At 45.7% G+C, this 25693-nt stretch overlaps 1 protein-coding gene across 2 annotated transcripts in view; it reads right to left on the bottom strand.

Moving 5' to 3' along the window:
- Positions 1-23869, bottom strand: part of slc35c2 (solute carrier family 35 member C2) — a 37078-nt gene extending 13209 nt beyond the window's left edge. For both annotated transcript variants that reach the window (XM_070895943.1, XM_070895945.1), the window contains exons 1-5: positions 23560-23869; positions 19099-19249; positions 8679-8742; positions 6867-6939; positions 4038-4206 (exon numbers count right to left, since the gene is read on the bottom strand). In XM_070895943.1, coding sequence (XP_070752044.1) covers positions 4038-4206; positions 6867-6939; positions 8679-8742; positions 19099-19249; positions 23560-23679 — 577 coding nt within the window. In that variant the 5' untranslated portion in view covers positions 23680-23869. The remainder of the gene's footprint in view (positions 1-4037; positions 4207-6866; positions 6940-8678; positions 8743-19098; positions 19250-23559) is intronic.
- Between the last annotated feature and the right edge of the window lie 1824 nt (positions 23870-25693).

Raw genomic sequence — 25693 nt, forward strand, 5'->3', positions numbered from 1 at the left:
AGAAAATAAAGTTTATACAACACTGACAATTGCAATTATAAAACATTCAGTGCAAGCAGCACCAACATGGGATCATGAAATCGATTTTTTTAAAACTCAAACAAGATTCACACATCCCTCTGTACCAAGGATACATGAAGAGTACCCAAGTACTTCCAGGCTGCACTTAACATGTCAGGATATATGTGGCAGCTCTGGAACCAGAACATGTTCAGACCAGGACTAAATCTCAAGCATCTGGAGTTATGTATAATCAGCACAGGCCATATCGGATTTCCAACCCCAGGATTGGACAACTGAGCAATAATCACATTTCTTTTTAATTGAAAGGTTCTGTAAAGTTGGTTTTGGAGTTAAGCTGCAACACTTCTAATCTGCAGCCATTGCAAGTCAAGCAGTATCCAGCAGGTACAAATATTAGAAAATGAAGCAAATTGCACCCTTTTCATTCACATAAACAAACATAGGGGGAGAAATTCAGATGTGCCTCGTTTGGCGCTAATATTTTAGTAACCTGGTCCCTGATCGTGGCCAAAGAGGAATCGGAAAAAATTGAAAATATTCATTTGAATATTTTTTCCACCTACCTCAGCAACCTTGCAGTTAACTTTCTCCCCGAAGCGCCCGGCCTCCTGAACAACGCCTCCTGCAGCTGTCGATGTTTACGCCCAGCGATGCTGCAGGGGGCGGAATCAAAGTTCAGGTCCGGGGTGCTACGCATGGCAATGACGTTACGATCTCTGGGCACAGGAGATCAGGGCGCAACATCTTCCCACCACCGCAAACCTCCCGGCCAAGTTAGGAATCGTTCATCTCGCCGCGCCCGGTAAGTCGTTAGCGTCCCCCCCGGAGGCGATAACGGGAGGCACTAAGGAGACCAATTTCTAGGCCCTAGTATATTTTGATGGTTCACGGTTTCAATCTATAATGGCTCAATTGTCCCCCCCACCCCGCAAATTCATCTGTGCCAGTTAGATTGAAAATGGACCCCAAATCGGTATAGTGACAACCCCAGAGTCAGTTAATCACTCACATCTTAGAAGTAGTGCATTGTAATTCATTCTACCAACAATATGCCAAATAAAATTACATCATTGTTTTCATTGATGCTGGCAGAAAATCAAACCCTGATATTTTGTCAGGACTTAACAGAATCTAGCTTTGAATCCCCATTCATCTGAAGCCTGACCCAGTTTCACCAGCAGCAACAGATGAGACAGGCACACTAATGTGTCTATCATTCCTGCTACCTCCCGGACACGGAATTTAGAGCTGGGAGCTGCTGGATTTAAGATACGAATTGCTGAGTAATCCAAGCACAACAATTTTTGTACTTCACACAAAAAAATATATAAATGGGTAGGTAGGAGAGGCAGACACTTGCAGGGAGTAGAGCAAGCAACTGCTCCCCCTTGTGTTCTTTGAAATTATCTTGACCTTACTCAGTGGTGGGGTAATTAATTTCCATAACCACAGCTGATGTTTCAGTTGTCTGCATTTGCACTGGAGTTATATATAGTAGAAAGATACAAAAATTAATTTCAAAGGCCAATGGAATGTTGCTCTTTGTCTCAAGGGGATTGGAATATGAAGAGGTGGAAGTTATGTTACAGTTATATAAAGATCGCTTGGACCTCATTTAGAATACTGCATGCAGTTCTGGGCACCATACCTCCGGAAGGATATACTGGCCTTGGAGTGGGTGCAGTGCAGATTCACCAGAATGATACCAGGTCTAAAAGGGTTAGATTATTAGGACAGGTGGTAAAGAATAGGTGTGTATTCTCTTGAGATTAAGGAGTGATCTAATTGAGGTGTTTGAAATGATTAAAGTAGTGGATACAGATAGAAACATAGAAAATAGGTGCAGGAGTAGGCCATTCAGCCCTTCGAGCCTGCAGCACCATTCAATAAGATCATGGCTGATCATTCCCTCAGTACCCTTTTCCTGCTTTCTCTCCATACCCCTTGATCCCTTTAGCCGTAAGGGCCATATCTAACTCTCTCTTGAATATATCCAATGAACTGGCATCAACAACTCTCTGTGGTAGGGAATTCCACAGGTTAACAACTCTGAGTGAAGAAGTTTCTCCTCATCTCAGTCTTAAATGGCTTATCCCTTATTCTTAGACCATGTCCCCTGGTTCTGGACTTCCCCAACATCGGGAACATTCTTCCTGCATCTAACCTGTGCAGTCCCATCAGAATTTTATATGTTTCTATGAGATCCCCTCTCATCCTTCTAAACTCGAGTGAATACAGGCCCAGTCAATCCAGTCTTTCCTCATAGGTCAGTCCTGCCATCCTAGGAATCAGTCTGGTGAACCTTCGCTGCACTCCCTCAACAGCAAGAACATTCTTCCTCACATTAGGAGACCAAAACTGAACACAATATTCCAGGTGAGGCCTCACCAAGGCCCTGTACAACTGCAGTAAGACCTCCCTGTTCCTATACTCAAATTTCCTAGCTATGAAGACCAACATACCATTTGCCTTCTTCACCGCCTGCTGTACCTGCATGCCAACTTTCAATGACTGATGTGCCATGACACCCGGGTCTCGTTGCACCTCCCCTTTTCCTAATCTGCCGTCATTCAGATAATATTCTGCCTTCGTGTTTTTGCCCCCAAAGTGGATAACCTCACATTTATCCACATTATACTGCATCTGCCATGCGTTTGCCCACTCACCTAACCTGTCCAAGTCACCCTGCAGCCTCTTAGCGTCCTCCTCACAGCTCACACCGCCACCCAGTTTAGTGTCATCTGCAAACTTGGAGATATTACACTCAATTCCTTCATCTAAATCATTAATGTATATTGTAAATAGCTGGGGTCCCAGCACTGAGCCCTGCGGCACCCCATAGTTACTGCCTGCCATTCTGAAAAGGACCCGTTTATCCCGACTCTCTGCTTCCTGTCTGCCAACCAGTTCTCTATCCATGTCAGTACATTACCCCCAATACCATGTGCTTTAATTTTTCACACCAATCTCTTGTGTGGGACCTTGTCAAAACCCTTTTGAAAGTCCAAATACACCACATCCACTGGTTCTCCCTTGTCCACTCTGCTAGTTACATCCTCAAAAAATTCTGGAAGATTTGTCGAGCATGATTTCCCTTTCATAAATCCATGCTGACTTGGACCGATCCTGTCACTGCTTTCCAAATGCGCTGCTATTTCATCTTTAATAATTGATTCCAACATTTTCCCCACTACTGATGTCAGGCTAACCGGTCCATAATTCCCCATTTCCCCTCTCCCTCCTTTCTTAGTTCTGAAGAAAGGTCATCGACCTGAAATGCTAACTCTTGTTTCTCTCCGTCTCCACAGATGCCTGACCTGCTGAGTATTTCCAGCATTTTCTATTTTTATTATAGACAGAGATAAACTATTTCCTCAGGTGTGGGAATCCAGAACAAGGGGACATAATCATAAATTAGAGTGAGACCATTCAAGGGTGATGACTAGAGGAACTTCTTCACACAAAGGGCAGTGGAAATCTAGAATTCTCTTCCCCCAAAAAGCTGTTGAGGCTCGGTCAATTGAAAATGTCAAAACTACGATCAATACATTTTTGTTAGGCTTGGGTATTAAGAGTTACGGAACCAAGGCGGGTAGATGGAGTTAAGATACAGATCATGATCTAATTGAATTACGAACAGGCTTGAGAGGCTGTTGTTTTAAAATCCCTGTATTCCCAGGAGTCACCCCATCAGTCGCTATGGCACCCCCCAGATCACAGACATTTTGAATCTTGCTATAAACTCCCTCAGTGTGCATGCTCGCTGTGCCTCAGTCTTGCGTCCATCAGTATGCAAGTATGTGCCTATGTTGACCTTGGAGGAGTGTCTGAGGAGAGAGGTTGCCTGCCTCGTATAAAGACTTTGCATGCAAATGGAAAAGCTAAAAAAAATGCAACACATATGCACAATATTACACATATTGCAACTTTTACACAGAATTCCACATTGTAGATGCCCAGGTAAGGACTCCGTTCTGCTCCAAAAAGCTGTCGTACTGAGGTATTGAAATTACCTAGCTCTGCCTTCTGGGTAAGAATCTGTGTCAGCGTCCACCGTATCCCCCCAATGAAGGATGCGACCAACACCAGAATGAATCCCTTCACATTAAACTGGGTCGACTTGTATGTAAACATGAAGAGGCCTCCAGCTATTAACAAGATGACCACAATCAGCCACGGTCTCTGTGAACAAGAACAGCAACACAGCCAACAGATTATTCAATAGATGACTGCAAATAATCATATACTTCTCCATTCACTAAAATAAACAGGCAATAAATCAAATCTTTCTGGTGAAAGGTTCCCACCCAAAACATCACTTTCAGACACTAGCTGCTCAGTTTGTCCATGCCTGGGTGGCCCTGGAGAGGAGGTATTTGGTGCTGTCGTGCTCGAGTCCTTCCGCGACCAATGGGCACCGCAAGGACTGCAGTGTATAGTGTGAACCAGAAATATTATAATTTAGTTTTAGAAGTTTCCCTTTGTCTGTTCAAAGTTATTAAAGAAATAGAAAAAATATTTTCATTTTTCTAGCGCTTGATTCTGATTTCAAGTTTCTCAAATTTGCTTAATAGAGCAAATATTCACAAAACTGAAACTAAGGAAAGAAAATAATACCAAGCCACATTGAACCAAATATGCCTAGAGTGTGAGCGACATTATATTAAAAAATGCTCAAGAAACCTCCCCCTTGGTGTAATCCAGATCACCTCTTTTTATGAGCGTTATAAAAGGTACCTATGAGATAGCCAGGTTGGGCCGCTGGCATAGGAATCTCCGAGGTTATTCAGTTAATGGCACAGTTATACTCCACAGCTGCTCCTCTGATTCCACGGCGGCCTGTTCAGAGATATTGCCCGTCGTGTGGGACAAACCAGCAGGAGTCGTTTGCAATTTCATAAGTGACATTACTTGCAATTTAAAAATATACAACAATGTATCTTTATATATATGTAAAAACATTACAATGTTTTCATTGCACTATTCTAGTTTTTTTAAAACCAACACCCGTGGGCTACATTGTACGCAGTCTCAACTCACTCCAGTCACAGCGTACCTTGCAACACCTGCAGCTCTGTTTCACTCATCCCAGCTCCAGGATCTACAGTTCAATGTTGCACAGCTTGGGTCGACTAAACCCATTTACACAACCTGTAATTTTAGTGACCAATATTCCCCCATTCACAAAATAATGCTGCATAAGTGTATTTTTAAAAATTTTCTGCTTGGGAAATGTGCACCAGTGGCAAGACCAGCATTTATTGCCCATCCCTAGATGCCCTTGAGAAGGTGGTAATGGGCCTTCTTCTTGAACCGCTGCAGTCCGTGTGATGAAGGTACTCCCACAGTGCTGCTGGGAGGGAATTCCAGGATTTTGACCCAGAGACCATGCAGGAACGGTGATATAGTTCCAAGTCAGGATGGTGCGTGACTTGGAGGGGAACTTGCAGGTGGTGGTGTTCCCACGCGCCTGCTGCTCTTGTCCTTCTAGGTGGTGGAGGTCACGGGTTTTGGAATCTCTGTCTTAGAGACCTTTGACAAGTTGCTGCAGTGCGTCCTGTAGAAAGCACACACTGCAGCTATGGCGTGCCAGTGGTGGAGGGTGTGGACATTTAAGGTGGTAAATGGGCAGCCGATCAAGCAGACAGCTTTGTCCTGGAGGATGCTGAGCAAAATCCTCTGTAGTATGAGATTAAAAATAAAAGGGCTAGTTTGACAAAATGGCCTTTTTCTATTCCCAAATGATTTTAGGATTCAGCTTCAGTTTTTAACCCTTGACCTCTGGTACCAGAGATATGGATATGGAAACTCTACAGCAATATTGCAGGCAATTTCATGGGTTGCCAAGTTACATGCTACATACGTATTCCTACAGTCACACCAACAACGTGCTTGTTTAACCTGCAAACATTCTCAATAGCTCGGCAGAAAAGTGCAATGCTTAGTGTGAAACTGCAACTTACAAATCAGAAGACCTCAGGTTTACTCTTTGCCCTGTGCAAAAATGGGGTGGGGGAGGGGGGGAAGAAAGAGTACGAATGACTCGCAACTTCTGGGCTTGGGAGGAGGGGAAATAAAAGTATCAAGAGCTCCCATTTCTGACTGCTATTCGGACTCCTGCTAGAATGTGTTGATGTCTGGTCATCGGGTCAGGAAAATATCAGCCAGGTTATGACGCCCTTTGTGGTAGAAGAGCATGCTGACCCCCCTCACCATCCAGGCTCGCCCATGAAAACAGCCGCCTGGCAAGGTGCTAGAGTGCTGTTAGTGCCCATGGGACCATACTGCAGCACTTAGAGGAGAGAATGGGAGAAAAATAATGAGGCCACATATACAGTGCTTCACTTCCACAATGTTTGTATACCACCCCTACCCTTCCACTCAAATCTACATCAACTGTTATCCCCTTGCACAGAAACCACATTTCCAAAACCCCAAATATCATCAAAGTTATTCACCCCTGAAACTTCATCCTCTCCCTCTAGGTCACAACATATTTCTCCCCCTAGCCCCCATCAATACTAGGTGCTTCCTCTTCCGTAATTCATCACCGCGTTGAAATCAAGACCATGTCCGACTCTAGCTCATTCTTTCCAAAGATCTTAGAACTGTGGAACTCTCAACCTCCCAGGGTCAGTCATCGCTTCATACAAACTTTTAAACCCAAGGTCTCACCACTACTTCCCGATTTATTTCACTGGGGGTATTCGGCCTAAGAAGTCCTGCACAATGGCCTCAGTTTCTCAACCAAAGAGTAATCTAACCTCGGAGGCCTTATCACATTTACAGTAAGGTTGGTTTCAGTGATGGTTTAAACTGGCAGTTGAAGTGACAATGCTTACCAATTTCTCTAGTTTGAATAGGACTGAAAAGAATAAAATAAATAAGACGGCAGTTGATTTTGTCATAGTATACCTGAAATAAAGAAAGACGCAATTAGAACAAACGTAAGGAAACAACTCACTCAGTTCTCAGCAATCAGAATCAGTGCAAGGAAGTAGCTTAAGTATGTTTTCAGCTGAGAAATTTGTCATTCTTGAAAATGAGGTAACAAGGGTCTGGTAAGGTACTGGGATCATACAGATCAGTTCCAGGTTTAATCCTTGGTTTCTGCTACTTATTGCCTGAACTACATGAGCCATCAGGGAATGTGCGTGTCCTTTTGGAGGACGACCCAGTCTCTATGAAGGGGACGGACTTCTCCCTTATTCTCTGAACACTCCATGGAAGTCACTAATGCGGAGTTAATGATGGACAAATTGGAAAACAAAAGGAAGTCCAACATACCAGGTTTAGTACTGAAATAAATGGAAATTTGGTTGGTTCTTGGACACATTTTACTTAAGGATTAATAACGCAGCAACAGCAATGTTCTGCATCATATCGTGCGATGTTCTGTATCATAGCGTGCGGCAAACCAGACTTCCCACCGACCCTTTCCTTCAACGACTGTCTGTCCCACCTGTGACAGAAACTGTAAGGCATCTTTTGGACTGTTCAGTCACCCAAGATCTCACTTTTAGAGTGGAAGCAAGTCTTCCTCGATTTCGAGGGACTGCCTATGATGATGAAGTCTCAGAGGGTCCTGATTCAGAAAGTGCTTAATATAGTAAGATATCAGATCACAACAACAACAACAACTTGCATTTATGTAGCATCTTTAAAGCAGTAAAACATTCCAAGGAATTTCACAGGAGCGTAATAAGACACAGAGCCAAAGAAGGAGACAGGCAGGTGACCAAAAGCTTGGTCAAAGAGGCAGGTTTAAAGGAGCTTCTTAAAAGGAGAAATGGAGAGGTTTAAGGAGAGCTTAAGACCTAGACAGCTGAAGGCACAGTTAGAGATAGTTATCAGTAATGGTTGGATCACAAAGATGTAAAAAGGTAGCAACAAACCAAGTAATTAAAAACCTAGCCACATTCTTCCTCCCGTGAGGAGAAATTACTCAGGACTTAAAGAACAGTCAGCATTGGCTGGAGCATAAGGGGTTGTCATATGAAGAGGTTGTCATATGAAGAAAGGTTGAGCAAGTTGGGCCTATACTCATTGGAGTTTAGAAGACTGAGAGGTGATCTTATTGAAACGCATAAGATTCTGAGGGAGGTTGACAGGGTAGAGGCAGAGAGAATGTTTCCCCTCGTGGGGGAATCTAGAACTAGGGGGCATAGTTTCAGAATAAGGGGTCGCCCATTTAAAATGGAAATGAGGAAGAATTTCTTTTCTCAGGGGGTCGTGAATCTTTGGAATTCTCTACCCCAGAGAACTGTGGAGGCTGGATTTTTAAATATATATATGTATATATATATATCTAGAGACAGATTTTCGAACGATAAGGGAGTCAAGGGTTATGGGGAGCAGGCGGGGAAGTGGCATTGAGGCCAAGATCCGATTAGGCATGATCTTATTGAATGGCAGAGCAGGCTTGAGGGGCCAAACGGTCTATTCCTGCTCCTATTTCTTAGGGCCATCAGGGTCCCATAAATCAGGAATTAGTTGAAAAACACATTACCGATAACCTTATAACTAAAGTCTTATAAAAATCCTTGAACTAAAGCAGTTGAGTGAGAACAGTTATTCTAAAGGTCAATGCATGTTGATAGTTACACAGAACCTCTACATCATGACCAATTCCAGTAACAAGATGAGTGACTTACAGCGAGACTGTGATAAACAGGAAGCTCCAATTAGACAGTCCGATGTCCAAGGCAGTCGCCAGAGCTGTAATAGCAAGATGTAAACAAAAGGACTTAGTAGGAAAAATTAGCACAATGAAGTTAATCACTAGTTGATCTCCCATGGTTTTGTTAATGGATGAAAACATTGTGTCTCTACCTGTATGTTTATCAGCTTCCCACTCTAATCCTTTCTGTGCCCCTTTATGACTTCCTTTTCATCTGCCACAATTTGTCTCCCTCATCCTTTTATATTACTTTCTCGCACTATTTCTACAATGTTTCACCTTCTCCATTGTTGCCTCTCTCTTTCCAATGTCACTGTAAAGCTCTCACACATCTGCGTTTACCAATATTCAGTTACACTGCTTTCTGTTTCACTTCTCATATTTGATCAGGTATCTACTAAAACTCGCTTTCACACCACATCTCCTTCCTCAGCAACAGTCTCCGATTCAGACTTATTCCACTTGGATTCCAACTGGAATTCTATCCTTCATGATTACAGATATCTTCAAGACATTCAACGTTCCTCGAACCACTGCTCTCGCCGCTTCCCGAGAGCCACACTCAAGGCCATGAGCCGCCACATGCACGCTCTCCACCTCTCCAGCAGCACCGACTCACCATCACAGAGCTGTCTGTCTGCAGTTTCATTTCATCCTTCGCCTCATCTGGCACTTTCACAAAAAAACGTATTTTCATCCTTCCAGATGTCAAGGACCAGAAGTTCAACAACTCATCGATACCGATGCCCCTCAGGATCCCTCTTCCCCTTCACTTTCTTTTGACCCATCCCTCCTTCCAACCTTACCCGTTGCCATGTTTTTACTATCCTCTCTGATCTTCCCTTCTTTGACCCTGAACCATCAGTCCTCAGCAAAGGCCTCAGCTTCATCCCTTTACTCCCCCCAACCCAAAGAATTTTGGGATATAGACGGTCAACCAATATCTACTGTAAGCCCACTGATCCCCACAGCCACCTGGACTACACTTCCTCCCACCTCACTTTCTGTAAAGACTCTATTTCGTTCTCCCAGTTTCTCTGTCTTGTCACATCTGATCTGACAATACCATCTTCCACATCAGTTCTTCCAATACGTCTTACTTTTTCCCTAACCAACGATTTCCCTCTATCGTATCCGTCTCATATCCCACACTTCTGCTCTCAGCTCTTCCACTCCCTCCCAGAACCACGATAGAGTTCCCCTTGTCCTCACCTTCCATCTCACCTACCTCCATATTCAATGGATTATCCTCCACCGTTTCCAGCGCGATGCTACCACCAAACACATCTTCCCCTCCCCTTTCAGCATTCCAAAGAGACCATTCCCTCTACGACATCCTAGTCCACTCTTCAATCACCCCCAACACACCCTCCCCTTCCCATGCAAGCGCAGGAGATGCAATACCCGTCCATTCACCTCCTCCCTTCCCACCCTCCAGGGGCCGCAAAGGTGAAACAACGGTTTACTTGTACTTCTTTCAATTTAGTATACTGTGTTCGCTGCTCACAAGGCGGTCTCCTCTACATTGGGGAGGCCAAACGTAGAGTGGGTGATTGCTTTGCGGAATAGCTCCGGTCAGTCCACAAGCGTGACCCCAATTGTTAATTCTCCATCCTATTCTGTCCTCGGCCTCCGACACTATTCCAACGAAGCTCAACGGAAGCTCGAGGAACAGCACCTCATCTTTCAATTAAGCACTTTACAGCCTTCTGGACTCAACAATCAGTTCCAGTTTCAGACCATAATCTCTGCCTCCGTTTTTCAGATAGCAGCTGTTACTGAATATTCTGCTGTTGTAATTTACAACTCTTCTAGACACATCTTTTGTTTCTTTACTTATCACATTACCACTCCCTTTTACCTAGCTACATTTACATCACTCCTGCCTTCCACCCTATCACAGGCCGTCCCTTTCTTCCTTCCTGCCCCTCCCTGCTTTCCCTGCCTCTGCACTTGCTTAAAACCTGTTATATCTGTAAATTTTCCAGCTCTAACGAAAGGTCACAGCCCTGAACGTTAACTCTGTTTCTCTCTCCACAGATGCTGCCTGACCTGCTGAGTATTTCCAGCATTTTACAGCACAGAAACAGGCTATTCGGCCCAACAGGTCTGTGCTGGTGTTTATGCTCCACAAGAGCCGTGTCCCACCTTACTTCATCTCACCCCATCAGCATATCCTTCTATTCCTTTCTTCCTCATGTACTTATCCAGCTTCCCCTTAAATCCATCGATGCTATTCGCCTCAACCACTCCATTTGGTAGCGAGTTTCACATTCTCACCACTCTTTGCTAAAAAATATTACTTTCTGTTGGTATTTCTTATCTTTTCTTTGTTGTTACAATTAATTAAGGAAATGATGCCCCCATATCTACTGATTCCTCCAGTGATGTGACTAAGTATGTCTAATTTCTTGGCAAGCAAATGTCATGAATTATAGTTAAGAGTACTCTAATTTACCTCACATGGGCTTGCGCCAATTGATGTTGTGATTTGCTTTATGCTTGAAGGCAATAATGAGCTGTTCCCACTTCTGTTTATATATTCAATTTCCGTGCTTTACCTTCATTAAAAGCCAAGGTATGGAGCAAGCTGGCAGTCAGCATGTACCGTGACAGAGATGGATACAGGGATTGGATGAAGATACACTGCCTGGGATGTGGTGCAATACGTAGAGGGAAAGAAGGGGGAGCCCAGCCCTGAGGTTGATATGTGGGAAGAAGCATTGGGATTAGGCAACTAACTGGGGCTCAGTTTTGGTGATCTAGGGCCCAAGAGCATTTAGAACACAAGAAGATAAGAAATAGGAGCAGGAGTAGGCTATTTGGTCCCTCGAGCCTGCTCCGCCATTCAATATGATCATGGCTGATCTGATCTTGGCCTCAACTCCACTTCCCTGCCCGCTCCCCATAACCCTTGACTCCCTTATCGTTCAAAAATCTGTCTATCTTAAATATATTCAATGACTCAGTTCCACAGCTCTATAGGGTAGAGAATTCTAAAAGATTCACAACCCTCTGAGAAGAAATTCCTCCTCATTTCCATCTTATTCGAAAACTATGGCCCCTAGTTCTAGATTCCCCCATGAGGGGAAACATCCTCTCAGCATCTACCCTGTCAAGCCCCCTCAAAATCTTTTATGTTTCAATAAGATCACCTCTCATTCTTCTAAACTCCAATGAGTACAGGCCCAATCTGCTCAACCTTTCCTCACAAGACAACCCCTTCATTTCAGGAATTAACCTAGTGAGCCTCTGAACAGCCTCTAATGTAACTATATCCTTCCTTAAATAAGGAAACCAAAACTATATGCAGTACTCCAGATGTGGCCTCACCAATACCCTGTACAGGTGTAGCAAGACTTCCCTGCTTTTATACTCCATCTCCCTTGCAATAAAAGCATACATTCTATTTGCCTTCCTGATTACTTTCCTAGTACCTGCATACTAACTTTTTGTGTTTCATGTACGACGACACCCAGATCCCTCTGTACCGCAGCATTCTGTATTCTCTCGCCATTTCAATAATATTTTGCTTTTCTATTCTTCCTATCACAGTGGATAACCTCACATTTTCCCACATTATACTCCATCTGCCAAATGTTTGCCCACTCACTTAGCCTATCTATGCAGACTCTGTCCTCCTCACAACTTGCTTTCGCACCTATCTTTCTATCGTCAGCAAACTTGGCTACGTTACACTCGGTCCCTTCATCCAAGTCATTAATATAGATTGTAAATAGTTGAGGTCTCAGCACGGATCCCTGTGACATCCCACTAGTTACAGTTTGCCAACCTGAAAATGACCCATTTATCCCGACTCTCTGTTTTCTGTTAGTCAATCCTCTATCTATGCTAATATATTATCCCCAACACCATGAGCTCTTATCCTGTGTAGTAACCTTTGATGTGTCACCTTATCAAATGCCGTTTAGAAATCCAAGTATACTACAATTACTGGTTCCCCTTTATCCACCCTCCTCATTAGATCTTCAAAGAACTCTTAATAAATTTGTCAAACACGATTTCCCTTTCATAAAACCATGTTGACTCTGCTTGATTGTATTATGATTTTCTAAGTGTCCTGCTACTACTTCCTTAACAATGGATTCCAGTATTTTACCAATGACAGATGCCAACACTCATGGAACCGTCAGTAGGGTTGGTTTAAGTACTTGCAATGGTGCTGCAATGTCTCCAACTTGACTTTGTACTGAGTGTAATGTATACATGCACCTGTGAGTTCGCTCACAGGTTTGTAAAGCGGTCGTCCCACACTCCTGATCTTTGGGCACCCTGTGCGGAGGGGAGCGGGTAGGTTCGAGGGCCTGCTCGTAGGACTGCTCCTGGGCACGGCCAAGGGGGCCATCAGCCGGTCCAGTCAGCGGGCGGTCGAGGGGGTTGTTCAGCCCGACTGCCTGCCTCTCTTCCGCGCCTACATCCGGGCCAGGGTGTCCTTGGGAGATGGAGCACACGGTGTCCACCGGTACGCTCGCGGCCTTCTGCGAGAAGTGGGCGCCGGAGGGACTGGAGTGCATTATTACCCCCAGCAACCAAATCTTAATTTGATTTTATATGTTTTAAAGTTTAATTTGTTTTAATTGCCGGTTTTAGTGTCCCCCTCCCCTTTTATAGGGAGCACTTGTAAAATTTATGGTTTTACTGCCAAAAAAAACCCAAAAAAACCCACAAAAATCACCAAAAAAAACACAAAAAAAAGGGCATGTGAAAAGTGTTTGGAGTGTCCCCCAGATCGAGGGGCACTTGATTTCAATGTTTGATTTTGTCTTCAAAAGAGTTGTAGAGTGGTCGTCCCACACTCCTGATCTTTGGGCACCCTGTGCGGAGGGGAGCGGGTAGGTCCGAGGGCCTCCTCGTAGGACTGCTCCTGGGCAGGGCCAAGGTGCCATTAGCCGGTCCAGGCAGCGGGCGGTCGAGGGGGTCGTTCAGCCCGACTGCCTGCCTCTCTTCTGCGCTTACATCCGGGCCAGGGTGTCCCTGGAGATGGAGCATGCAGTGTCCATCGGTACGCTCGTGGCCTTCCACGAGAGGTGGGCGCCCGAGGGACTGGAGTGCATCATCACCCTCGGCAACCAAATTTTAATTTTATTTTATATGTTTTAAAGTTTAATTTGTTTTATTGCTGGATTTTAGTGTCCCCCCAGTCAGGGGGCAAGTGTATAATTTGCCTCTCGGTGCCCTAAAAAAACCACCAAAAAAAACAAAAAAGGCACTTGAAAAATGTTTGGAGTGTTCCCCCCAAAGGGGGCACTTGATTTAATTGGTTAATTTGATTACAACCAAAAGAGTTGTAGAGCTGTTCGAAGCCAAAAGAGTTGTAGAGCAGTCGTCCCATACTCCTGATCTTTGGGCACCCTGTGCGGAGGGGAGTGGGCAGGTCGGAAGGGCTTCTCGTAGGACTACTCCTACGCCGGTCCAGGCAGAGGGCGGTCGTTCAGCCCTACTGCCTGCCTCTCTTCCCTGGAGATGGAGCATGCAGTGTCCATCAGTACGCTCGCGGCGTTCCGCAAGAGGTGGGTGCCGGAGGGACTGGAGAGCATCATCACCCCCGGCAACCAAATTTTAATTTGATGGTTTTTGTCTGAAGTTTAATTTGTTTATTGCGCCTGTTTTAGTGCCCCCCCCCCCCCATTTAGCCAGGGGGCACTTGTGTAATTTGGGTTTTAGTGCCCTTAAAAAAAAAAACATTAAAAAAAACAAGGGGGCACTTGAAAAGTTTTTGGAGTGTCCCTCCCCCTTTAATCAGGGGGCACTTGATTACTGATCACAACTTAATAGTTGTAGAGCTATCATCCCACACTCCTGATCTTTGGGCAGCCTGTGCAGGAGGGGAGCGGGCAGGTTGGAGAGCCTCCCCGTAGGACTACTCCTGGACACGGCCAAGGGGGCCATCAACCGGTCCAGGCAGCGGTCGGTCGAGGGGGTCATTCAGCCCGACTGCCTGCCTCTCTTCCGCGGTTACATCCGAGCCAGGGTGTCCCGGGAGATGGAGCACGCGGTATCCACCGGTACGCTAGCGGCCTTCCGTGAGAGATGGGCACCGGAGGGACTGGAGTGCATCATCACCCCCGACAACCAAATTTTTATTTGATTTAAGTTACTGTCTAAAGTTTAATTGTATCGGTTTCACTGCCCTCCCTTTAATCAGGGGGCATTTGTATTAATGTTCCTAGATAAAATAGTTGTAGAGCTGTTGAGGAGCTGGAACGGCACCTGTCCTGGGCAGATGTCGAGTCGCTAAAAATCGCAATGGGCCCTGACTCCGTTAGGCGCGTCGAGGATGCTCCAGCACGTGGGGCGGTCCCGTCTGAACTGACCCCCGTCCGGACGGAATTCCTCATCGGCGCCAAGCCCCGGGATACCTCGGGCGCCAGTACCTCACAACTTGAGCCTCCTCCAGGAAATCCCTTCCGTGCCTTTCAGTTCTGCGCGGAGGGGATTCCTGGAAGGGCTAGTCTTGCACACTTGCCACTTTGCCATCCTCGTCTGCCGTCTGGACACGCCATGGCGCACCATCGTGCCGTCTGGAGGAGGCGGGGGTCCCCAATGGAGTGCTCTCTACGCGGAGTCCTCCCTTTATTTATTGGGGATTTGGTCTGGAGGGTGTTGCATGGATCAGTCCCGTGCAGTAAGTTTTTAAGTCGGTTCACGGACTCCCAGGCCGCCTGCAATTTCTGCGGTCTGGAGGAGTCCGTGTTCCATGTGTATGTACATTGTGTGAGGTTGCAGCCCCTCTTCCACCATTGGAAGGGGCTGTTCCTCGATTTTTGGTTGCATTTCAATCCCATGCTCCTGATCTTTGGGCACCCTGTGCAGAGGGGAGTTGGCAGGTCAGAAGGCCTCCTCGTAGGATTGCTCCTGGGCATGGCCAAAGTGGCCATTAACCGGTCCAGACAGCGGGCGGTTGAGGGGGTCGTTCAGCCCGACTGCTTGCCTCTCTTCTGCGGGTACATTCGAGCCAGGGTGTCCCTGGAAATGGAGCACGCGGTATTCACCGGTACGCTAGCATCCTTCCGCGAAAGGTGGGCACCGGAGGGACTGAAGTGCATCATCACCACCGGCAGCCAAATTTTAATTTGATTTAAGTTGATGGTTAAACGTTAATTTGTTTATTTGTTGGTTTTAGTGCTCCTTTAATAAGGGGGCATTTGATTTACAAATCAACTAAAAATAGTTGTAAAGCTGTCGAGTTGCGAGTGGCTTAGCCAGTCACGTGATGTTCACAAGACTCAATAAAACCCCAGCCAGTTGGGTTCGGGGGATTCACGACGAGGCAGGTGATTGTAAGTTTGGTGGATGAACTGGTATTGTGAAGTGTGATTGTTAAACCTTTTGCTAATAAACCAACTAGTTCTTAATAGCAATGTGTTGCGATGAATTCTTAAGCAAAGAACCCCTGAAGCAAGTACATTACACGGAGTCCAGTACCACTCTAGCCTGGTGCCAAGCCACATTGTAAAAATGTAACAAATCTGAAGTTTTTAGCCCAAATTATTAAATTCTGTCCTCTTGAACATAAGAAATAGGAGCATGAGTAGGCCATACGGCCCCTCGAGCCTGCTCCGCCATTCAATAAGATCATGGCTGATCTGATCATGACCACTTCCCTGCCCGCTCCCCATAACTTCTTATCGTTCAAGAAAACGTTTATTTCCGTCTTAAATTTATTCAATGTCCCAGCTCCACAGCTCTCTGAGACACCGAATTCCACAGATTTACAACCGAGAGAAGAAATTTCTCCTCATCTGTTTTAAATGGGCGGTCCCTTATTCTAAGATCATGCCCTCTAGTTTTGGTCTCCCCCATCAGTGGAAACATCCTCTCTGCATCCACCTTGTCAAGACCCCTCATAATCTTATACGTTTTAATAAGATCACCTCTCACTCTTCTGAATTCCAATGAGTAGAGGCCCAACCTACTCAATCTTTCCTCATAAGTGAACCCCCTCATCCCCGGATTCAACCTAGTGAACCTTCTCTGAACTGCCTCCAAAGCAAGTATTCCAGGTGTGGCTTCACCAATACTTTATATAGCTGCAGCAAGACTTCACTGCTTTTGTACTCCATCCCCTTTGCAATAAAGGCCAAGATACCATTGGCCTTCCTGATCACCTGCTGTACCTGCATACTATCCTTCTGTGTTTCATGCACAAGTACCCCCAGGTCCCACTGTACTGCGGCACTTTGCAATCTTTCTCCATTTAAATAATAACTTGCTCTTTGATTTTTTTTCTGCCAAAGTGCATGACCTCGCACTTTCCAACATTATACTCCAGCTGCCAAATTTTTGCCCACTCACTTAGCCTGTCTATGTCCTTTTGCAGATTTTTTGTGTCGTCATTGCTTTTTCTCCCATCTTTGTATCATCAGCAAACTTGGCTACATTACACTCAGTAACTTCTTCCAAGTCGTTCACATAGATTGTAAATAGTTGGGGTCCCAGCACTGATCCCTGCGGCACCCCACTAGTTACTGGTTGCCAACCAGAGAATGAACCATTTATCCCGATTCTCTGTTTTCTGTTAGTTAGCCAATCCTCTATCCATGCTAATACATTATCCCCAACCCCATGAACTTTTATCTTGTGCAGTAACCTTTTATGTGGCATCTTGTCAAATGCCTTCTGAAAGTCCAAATACACCACATCCACTGGTTCCCCTTTAGCCACCCTGTTCGTTACATCCTCAAAGAAGTCCAGCAAATTTATCAAACATGACTTCCCCTTAATAAATCCATGCTAACTCTACCTGACCAAATTTTGTTTTTCCAAATGTCCTGCTACTGTTTCTTTAATAATGGACTCCAACATTTTCCCAACCAAAATGTTAGGTTAAATGGTCTATAGTTTCCTGCTTTTTGTCTGCCTCCTTTTTTTAAAAAAAAAACAAGGGCATTACATTTACAGTTTTCCAATCTGCTGGGACCTCCCCAGAATCCAGGGAATTTTGGTAAATTACAACCAATGCATCCACTATCCCTGCCGCTAGTTCTCTTAAGACCCTAGGATGCAAGCCATCAGATCCAGGGGATTATCCGCCTTTAGTCTCATTATCTTACTGAGTACCACCTCCTTAGTGACTGTGATTGTGTTAAGTTCCTCCCCCCCTATAGCCCCTAGACTATCCACTGTCGGAATATTGTTAGTGTCCTCTACTGTAAAGACTGATACAAAATATTTGTTCAGAGTTTCTGCCATCTCGATGTTCCCCATTACTAATTCCCCGGTCTCGTCCTCTAAGGGACCAACATTTACTTTAGCCACCCTTTTCCTTTTTATATACCTATAGAAGCTCTTGCAATTTGTTTTTATATTTTGCGCTAGTTTACTTTCATAGTTTATCTTCCCTTTCTTAATCATTTTTTTAGTCGTTCTTTGCTGGCTTTTAAAAGCTTCCCAATCTTCTGTCCTCCCACTAGTTTTGGCCACTTTGGCTATCTTTTCTCTTACACCCTTTCCACCTCATTGGAATATATTTTTCTTGAGAGTTATGAAATATCTCCTTAAATGTACACCACTGTTCATCAACCGTCCTACACTTTAATCTTTTTCCCAGTCCACTTTACCCAACTCTGCCCTCATACCTTCATAGTCTCCTTTATTTAAGTTTAGTACGCTGGTTAGAGATCCAACTTTCACACCCTCCATCTGAATTTGAAATTCAATCATGCTATGATCACTCATTCCGAGGGGATCCTTTACTAGGAGATTATTTATTAATCCTGTCTCATTACACAGGACCAGATCCAAGATAGCCTGCCCCTTGATTGGTTCCGTTACATACTGCTCAAGGAACCCATCCCTTACGCACTCTATGAATTCCCACATTATAACTGCTCATCCATCGGTTGCCGTGCCTTCAGCTGTTTGGGCCCTAAGCTCTGGAACTCCCTCCCTAAACCTCTCTTTCCTCCTTTAAGACGCTCCTTAAAACCTACCTCTTTAACCAAGCTTTTGGTCATCTGCCTTAATTTCTTATTTTGTGACTCGTTGTCAAATTTATCTGTTTTATCTTGATACACTGCTGTGAAGCGCCTTGGGATGTATTATTACATCAAAGGGCTATATAAATAAAAGTTATTATTATTGGTTTTAATGCAGAAAGCAGGCATTCCTGCCCATGTTCTCCCAACAGGAAAAGTATCCAATTTGAGGAGTGCAATGTTGGGCTTGCGTCCAAACATGTACATACATAGTACTACTTTCTAAATGCGCTCAGTGTGATCGGCAGCCAGCAATATAACTGCAATCTACCAGCCGGGATTCTAGCCCTGCACGTGCCTTTGTGGAGTAGACGCGCAACCTGTACAAATTTTGCAGACTGTCAGTGCCTTATGTGGGTGGCAGAGAGAGATGACCAGAGTAGGGAATAAAATTACCTGTGGCAGCAATCCTCTTCAGATACAGTTTCCATGATAGACAGATGTGTGACTTGCCAGTACACCATGAGGTGAGTGTTCGGCTTATTCCGGAGAACACAAAGATCATCACAAGGTGAACCAAAGTCATGAAGATCGGGTAATGAAAAGTCTAAAAAATGGGGGAAAAAATATAATATTGCTCATCATTAAAAAAAATTATAAATGTCTGGTGCTGTCACTGGGATTTTGCTTGATACGCTGTTTTATAATGAGAGGAATATAATACCATGCACCGTACAATGTATTATATGATTATATAATGGGGTAATCAGTTCATACAGTCAAACTGTGTCACTTTAACGTCACAAAGTCCAAATGCTGTTATGTAAAACAGTGAGGTCAGAATCCAGGATGAAATACCGAGCTTACTCTCACTTTTTGATTTTAGTAGTATTTTTGTTAAGATCAGAGGATGAAGAATTTGCAAACTGTGACAAGAAGGTATTTGCTATTGCTGGGAGAGGTTTCTGTTCACTGCAAGTGAGTGCCACTTTGAAGCATGCCAGAAATATGCATATAAACAGGTGTGAGGACCAAAACATGCCCTGCGCGTACCATTATTAAATATATACACTTTAAAAAATATCAGTTTGCCCCGTCCCTCCCAAGTAGCTATTCTGAATATGCAAGCCTAAATAGTAAGGATCAATTGGCTCTTCAATCTGGGAGGGGAGGAGAGGGCGGGGGTGGTATCACAGCTAATATCCGCACATGCACACATTCCACACCGAATCAGCGAATCATACAGTCCATCAACAGCGATCCAGAAATCCAAATTAATGCACAACCTCTCACCCAAGTCCATACAGAAGGCTTCAACCACTCCTTTAGATAGGAAAGAAAGAAAAACAGCAAGCAGATTGAGGGGCCTCTCAGAGCCCTCTCTGTAACTGTTTCCTCCATGGCCTTGTCCCTCCCTAGCTCTGTCATCTCCTCCAGCCCCACAACCGTCTGAGATATCTGCGCTTCTCTAATTCTGCCCTCTTGACCAACCCTGATTATGATCACTCAATCATAGGTGGCCGTGCCTTCTGTTGCCTAGACCCTAAACTCTGGAATTCCCTCCCTAAACGTCTCCGCCTCTCTATACGCCATTAAGACGCTCCTTAAAACCTAACACTTTGAACAACTTTTGGTCATCTGTCCTAATTTCTTCTTATATGACTCAGTGGCAAATGTTTTTGTCTTGCCATACTCCTGTGAAGCACCTTGGGATGTTTTACTACGTTAAAGGCGCTATTTAAATACAAGTTGCCGCTGTTGTTGTTAGCTCTTAAAGAACGGTGAGTACGCCTACACTTAATTGGGGGGCAATTTTGGCCCCTTGGTCTCCTTAACTAAGGAAGGATATACTTGTCTTAGAGGGAGTCCAACGAAGGTTCACCAGACTGATTCCTGGCATGGGGGGGATTGTCCTATGAGGAGAGATTGAGTAGACTAGGCTGACATACACTAGAATTTAGAAGAATGTGAGGTGATCTCATTGAAACATATGAAATTCTTAAGGGGTTTGACAGGGTAGATGTAGGGAGAATACTTCCCCTGGCTGTGGAGTCTAGAACCAGGGGTCACAGTCTCAGGATAAGGGGTCGGCCATTTAGGACTGAGATGAGGAGGAATTTCTTCACTCAGAGGGTTGTGAATCTTTGGAATTCTCTACCCTAGAGAGCTGTGGATGCTCAGTCATTCAGTATATTCAAGACAGAGATCGATAGATTTTTGGATATTAAGGGAATCAAGGGATATGGGCAGAAAAGTGGAGTTGAAGTAGAAGATTAGACATGATCTTATTGAATGGTGGAGCAGGCTCGAGGGGCTGAATGGCCTACTCCTGCTCCTATTTTTTGTGTTTGTGTTCTCAACTCAGTCAGGAGCCAATCAGGAGCAGTAATTCTGGCTGATTTCTCCTTCCCAAGCCCATAGGCCTTAAAGCGAATTTTATGTAGCACCTTACTGCTGCTCCAACCGAGATCAGCCCACCCAGCACAGACTATGAACTGAACCCTGGATCTTCCAGTCTGTGTGGCTTAGTACTACACCAAACACTAACAACTGAGATATCAGGATAGCAATTCTGTCTCTGACCTGTGTCACAACACTCAGGAGATTCTTATACAAACTAACAAATAATGAATCTGTTGGGAGATAAATTCTTAGTACAAACATTCAGAAGGTAACAAATACATTTTAGTCCCAAGTTTGTTATTCTATATTCACTTTAGGCAGTTCAACCTGTCAGAGCACTGGGGAGTGTTGTTACTGACAAAGGATCAAGGGACTAACCAGAGACAGCCATAGATAGCAGACAATAATCACAGCAGTAAGCAAATAAAGTGCTTGCTGAGACAGTACAACCATGACTTGCAATACAGTTGGACAGATCTTTTAACGGTAAGGGGGTCAAGGGTTATGGGGAGCAGGCAGGGAATGGAGTTGAGGCCAAGATCAGATCAGTCATGATCTTATTGAATGGCAGAGCAGGCTCGAGGAGCCGAATGGACTACTCCTGTTATGTTCTTATGCAGATCAACAACTAACATGCAATTAAACAAAGTGAGATTTAATACAGACCTTCCAAGTCACCTTCACTTCAAAGGCAACACTATAATTTGTGATCATACATCTTTTTAAACATGCCTGCACTTGTATCATCACTTTACTCAGTTAGCTGGTAGATTCCTATCAAACAGAATGAAGGGTTTGTGCACTTGGCCAAATCTCCTCTCCCTCATAAAGTGCCCCTGAGGTCAGAAGGTTTTCTCATACAACTTAGAGACTCTTGTAAAATGTCCTTTTTAAGGAAAAATGTGAAATCACAGGTCAACAGGGGACCTTTAATCACCTCTGCCAACTTCCCTTCCCCCAACCCAAGGCCTAGTCTGCAATTGACAGCTCAGATTGTTGTTTTTCATTATGAAATGTATCACTTTGCCTTGAAAGAGATGTCAATGGCATCTTTGGCTTGAGTCTTTGCCATAATCCTTGGCAACAACACAGCTGCAGGTGTCTCTTAAGTCTATTTTGCACAGGTGTACCCACTCACTGTTTTGTGTTGTCAGCAACCTATATCAGGCTGATCTGATGCTCTACCAACTTAACATACTGTACCTCATCAATCATTTGCCACAACACACACAAGTAACTGTTTCTCTCGTCCAGTGGTAGCTCTCACCTCGAAGTCAGAAGTTTCTACTCCAAAGACTTGAGCACATAATCTAGGCTGACTCTCCAGTGTAGAACTGAAGTTGGAGGCGCCGTCTTTCTGATAAGACGTTAAACGGAGGCCCCATCTGCTCTCTCAGGTGGACGCAACAAGATCCTATGACACTATTTGAAGAGCAGCAGAGTTCTCCCTGATTTTTGGTCCAATATTTATCCCTCAACCAACATCACTAAAACAGATTATCTGATCATGATCACATTGCTATTTATGGGAGCTTGCCGTGCACAAATTGGCTGCCGCATTTCTCACATAAACAAGTGACCAAACTTCAAAAGTACTTCACTGGCTGTAAAGGGCTTTGGGAGGTCCTGACGTGGTGAAAGGTGCTCTATAATTACTCAAGTCTCTTCGCTGGGAGCACGTACAAACAGCGGAAGCAGCATACGACAAATCAAGCACCCCCACCCACCACCACCTGCCCCACCTGTGACAGAGACTGTAGATCCCGCATCGGTCTCATCAGTCACCTTAGGTCTCATGTTAGTGTGGAAGCAAGCCATCCTCGACTCTAGGGGGACTGTCTGAGAGAGAGAGAGAGAGAGAGAGAGATATAATTACAATCTCTCTTATTTGGTATAAATGCAAGCTGTTACTGCTGTTGTTGTTTGCGACCAGGCCAACATCCCCAGCATTGAAGCACTGACCACACTTGATCAGCTCCACTGGGCGGGCCACATTGTCCGCATACCTGACACGAGACTCCCAAAGCAAGCGCTCTACTCGGAACTCCTTCATGGCAAACGAGCCAAAGGTGGGCAGAGGAAATGTTACAAGGACACCCTCAAAGCCTCCCTGTGCAACATCCCTACTGATACCTGGGAGTCCCTGGCCAAAGACCGCCCTAAGTGGAGGAAGTGCATCTGGGTGGGCGCTGAGCACCTCGAGTCTCATCGCCGAGAGCGTGCAGAAATCAAGCACAGGCAGCGGAAAGAGCGTGCGGCAAACCAGTCCCACCCACACTTTCCCTCAGCGATTATCTGTCCCACCTGTGACAGGGACTGTGGTTCTCGTATTGGACTGTTCAACCACCTAAGGACTCATTTTAAGAGTGGAAGCAAGTCTTCCTCGATTTCGAGGGACTGCCTATGATGATGATGATTTGGTATAAATGCCAGCTGTTGCTGCTGTTGTTGTCCAGCTTCAGGCAGACAGAGCCCAGCCCAGCCCAGGATGTGTGCACAATGACCAACTCTCACCTTCAGCACCCACTTGTTGTAGAAGGTGATCCCAATGGAGAAGCAGTAGTAGAAGAGCACCAGTATAGCGGTGAGCAGGGCTTTCCTGAGGAAGGACAGGCACAGGGCCAGCTCACTCATGGCCCAGCTCCTCCTCCCCCCCCTCCGATGGTGATTGCCCGGGATCTCCAGTCCGGCCTACTCAGGGCCGGGCGGCGGCGGCGCCCCCCGCCCGCTGGGGGCGAGGGTTAGGGTACGGGTGCCTCCCGGCCCACCGGCCAGCCTGGCCTTCCATGCCGCTGCCAGGAGACCGCACCTGTCACTCACTGACGTGGCCGCCCCGCCCCGCCCCGCACAGCGCCATGGGAGGAGGGACCTTTCCAATTAAAATTAAATCTTCTCCGGTCACACCATCGGCCCGATTCCCGCCCCTCAACTTTCCGTTTTCAATCTTTATTCATGCGGGGGGAAAAAATTAATTTCTTTCGTCCGTTTCATTTTTTTTTTATTTTAACGAAGAACTTGTCCCCCGCAGTCCGCCATGTTGGTGAGGTCAAGGGTTGCGCCTGCGCTGAATGACCAGCATTCAGGAGGAGCACTCAAATGTCAGGCTGGGCGGAGGATGGACATTTATTGCATAGAAAGTACAGCACAGAAATAGTTAATTCGGCCCAACTGGTCCATGCCAGCATTTTTGCTCCATGTGAGCCTTCTCCCACCCCTCTATCTCATCTTCTATTCCTTCCTCCCTCATCTGTTTATCTAGCTACCCCTTAAATGCATCTATGCTATTCGCCTCAACTACACCTTGGGGTAGCAAGTTCCAAATTCTAACCACTCTCAGGTTAAAGACTTTTCTCCAGAATTTCTATTGGATTTATGAGTGACCATCTTATGTTTATGGCCCCTAGTTTTGGTCTACCCCACAAGTGGAAACATCTTCTCTACAGGCTCTTTTCATGCAAAGGCACTCCGTGTTGGCTCTTGGCGTTTTGGCTAAGATCAAGTGTAGTCTCGGTTGATTGGGCATTCATATGCAAATTGACTGATTGCAGAAACTCGTTTTTCCAGTTTTGCTGGCTCTGGCCTTTTGGCTTGGGCCAAGCGGCAATTGGAGAGAAGAGGATAATCTGCATGTCGACCGACCATTGGGGCCCGCCAAGGTGCTGGACTGGCACCACAACAGATTGAAGGCTTCGGCCAAAATACACATCAAAAGGAGGAATCTGCAACCCGGATGGCGGCCAACCGAGCGGCGATCCAGGGCGTCCGAAACACCATCCGAGTGACGATGAAGAAAGTGGATGGACAGACAACGATCAACTGGGACCTTTTCTTCAAGAAAATCCTGCTGGGAACATGTGGCATGAAAGTCGCCGGCGTCTTCGCCTTGCAGGACCTCCCGAAGAGAGGTTACTTTGATGTGACCTTCAGAACCGTCACCCTTTGCCTGAAGTTCCTGAAGGGACTGAAGGAGGCGAGTGAACCGCTGCGTTCAGTGCTGACGTGCTGACTTGCTGACTCAGTGCTCACTGTTCACCCTCCTGTCGCAGAGAAGACGCACTATCACAGTGCAGATGTACAACCCCCACATCGATGTGCTGACTTTCCTCGCCAAGTATGTCGATGGGGCAGGAAACAGCAGCGACTTGAAAGACTTGCACGGGATTTGGACCAGCAAGTGCCAGATCCAGGTCACCATGAAGGTGGACGCCAGCGGAACCATCCTGCAGCCCCCCTCCAGCTTCGCCATCGGAGGAAGTCGGGGCTACATGGTGTACGCTGGCCAACCCAACATGTGCCGCACCTGCGGGAAGGCAGGCCATGTGGCGGCAAGCTGCAAAACTGACATCTGCCGAAACTGCAAGAACGAAGGCCACCAGACAAAGAACTGTAAGGAGACCAAGTGCTGCAACCTCTGTGGTCTGGCTGGGCACCTTTACAAAAACTGCCCCAAACGCAACTTCAGCTATGCGCAGGCAGCAAAGAACATTGCACGAGAGGAGGAGGAAGCTGAGGAACACAACGCTCCAGAGGAGACCCACACCTTCCCCCCGACCAATGCCCTGGGCAAAGAAGCAACCACCCCCGTAGACTCGGAACAAGTCGGCGAGGAAGAGAAGCCTGCCACGGCGAGCTGCGAGACACCAGCAGC

The sequence above is a fragment of the Pristiophorus japonicus genome, chromosome 12 (genome assembly GCF_044704955.1).
Source record: "Pristiophorus japonicus isolate sPriJap1 chromosome 12, sPriJap1.hap1, whole genome shotgun sequence".
Taxonomy (NCBI): domain Eukaryota; kingdom Metazoa; phylum Chordata; class Chondrichthyes; family Pristiophoridae; genus Pristiophorus; species Pristiophorus japonicus.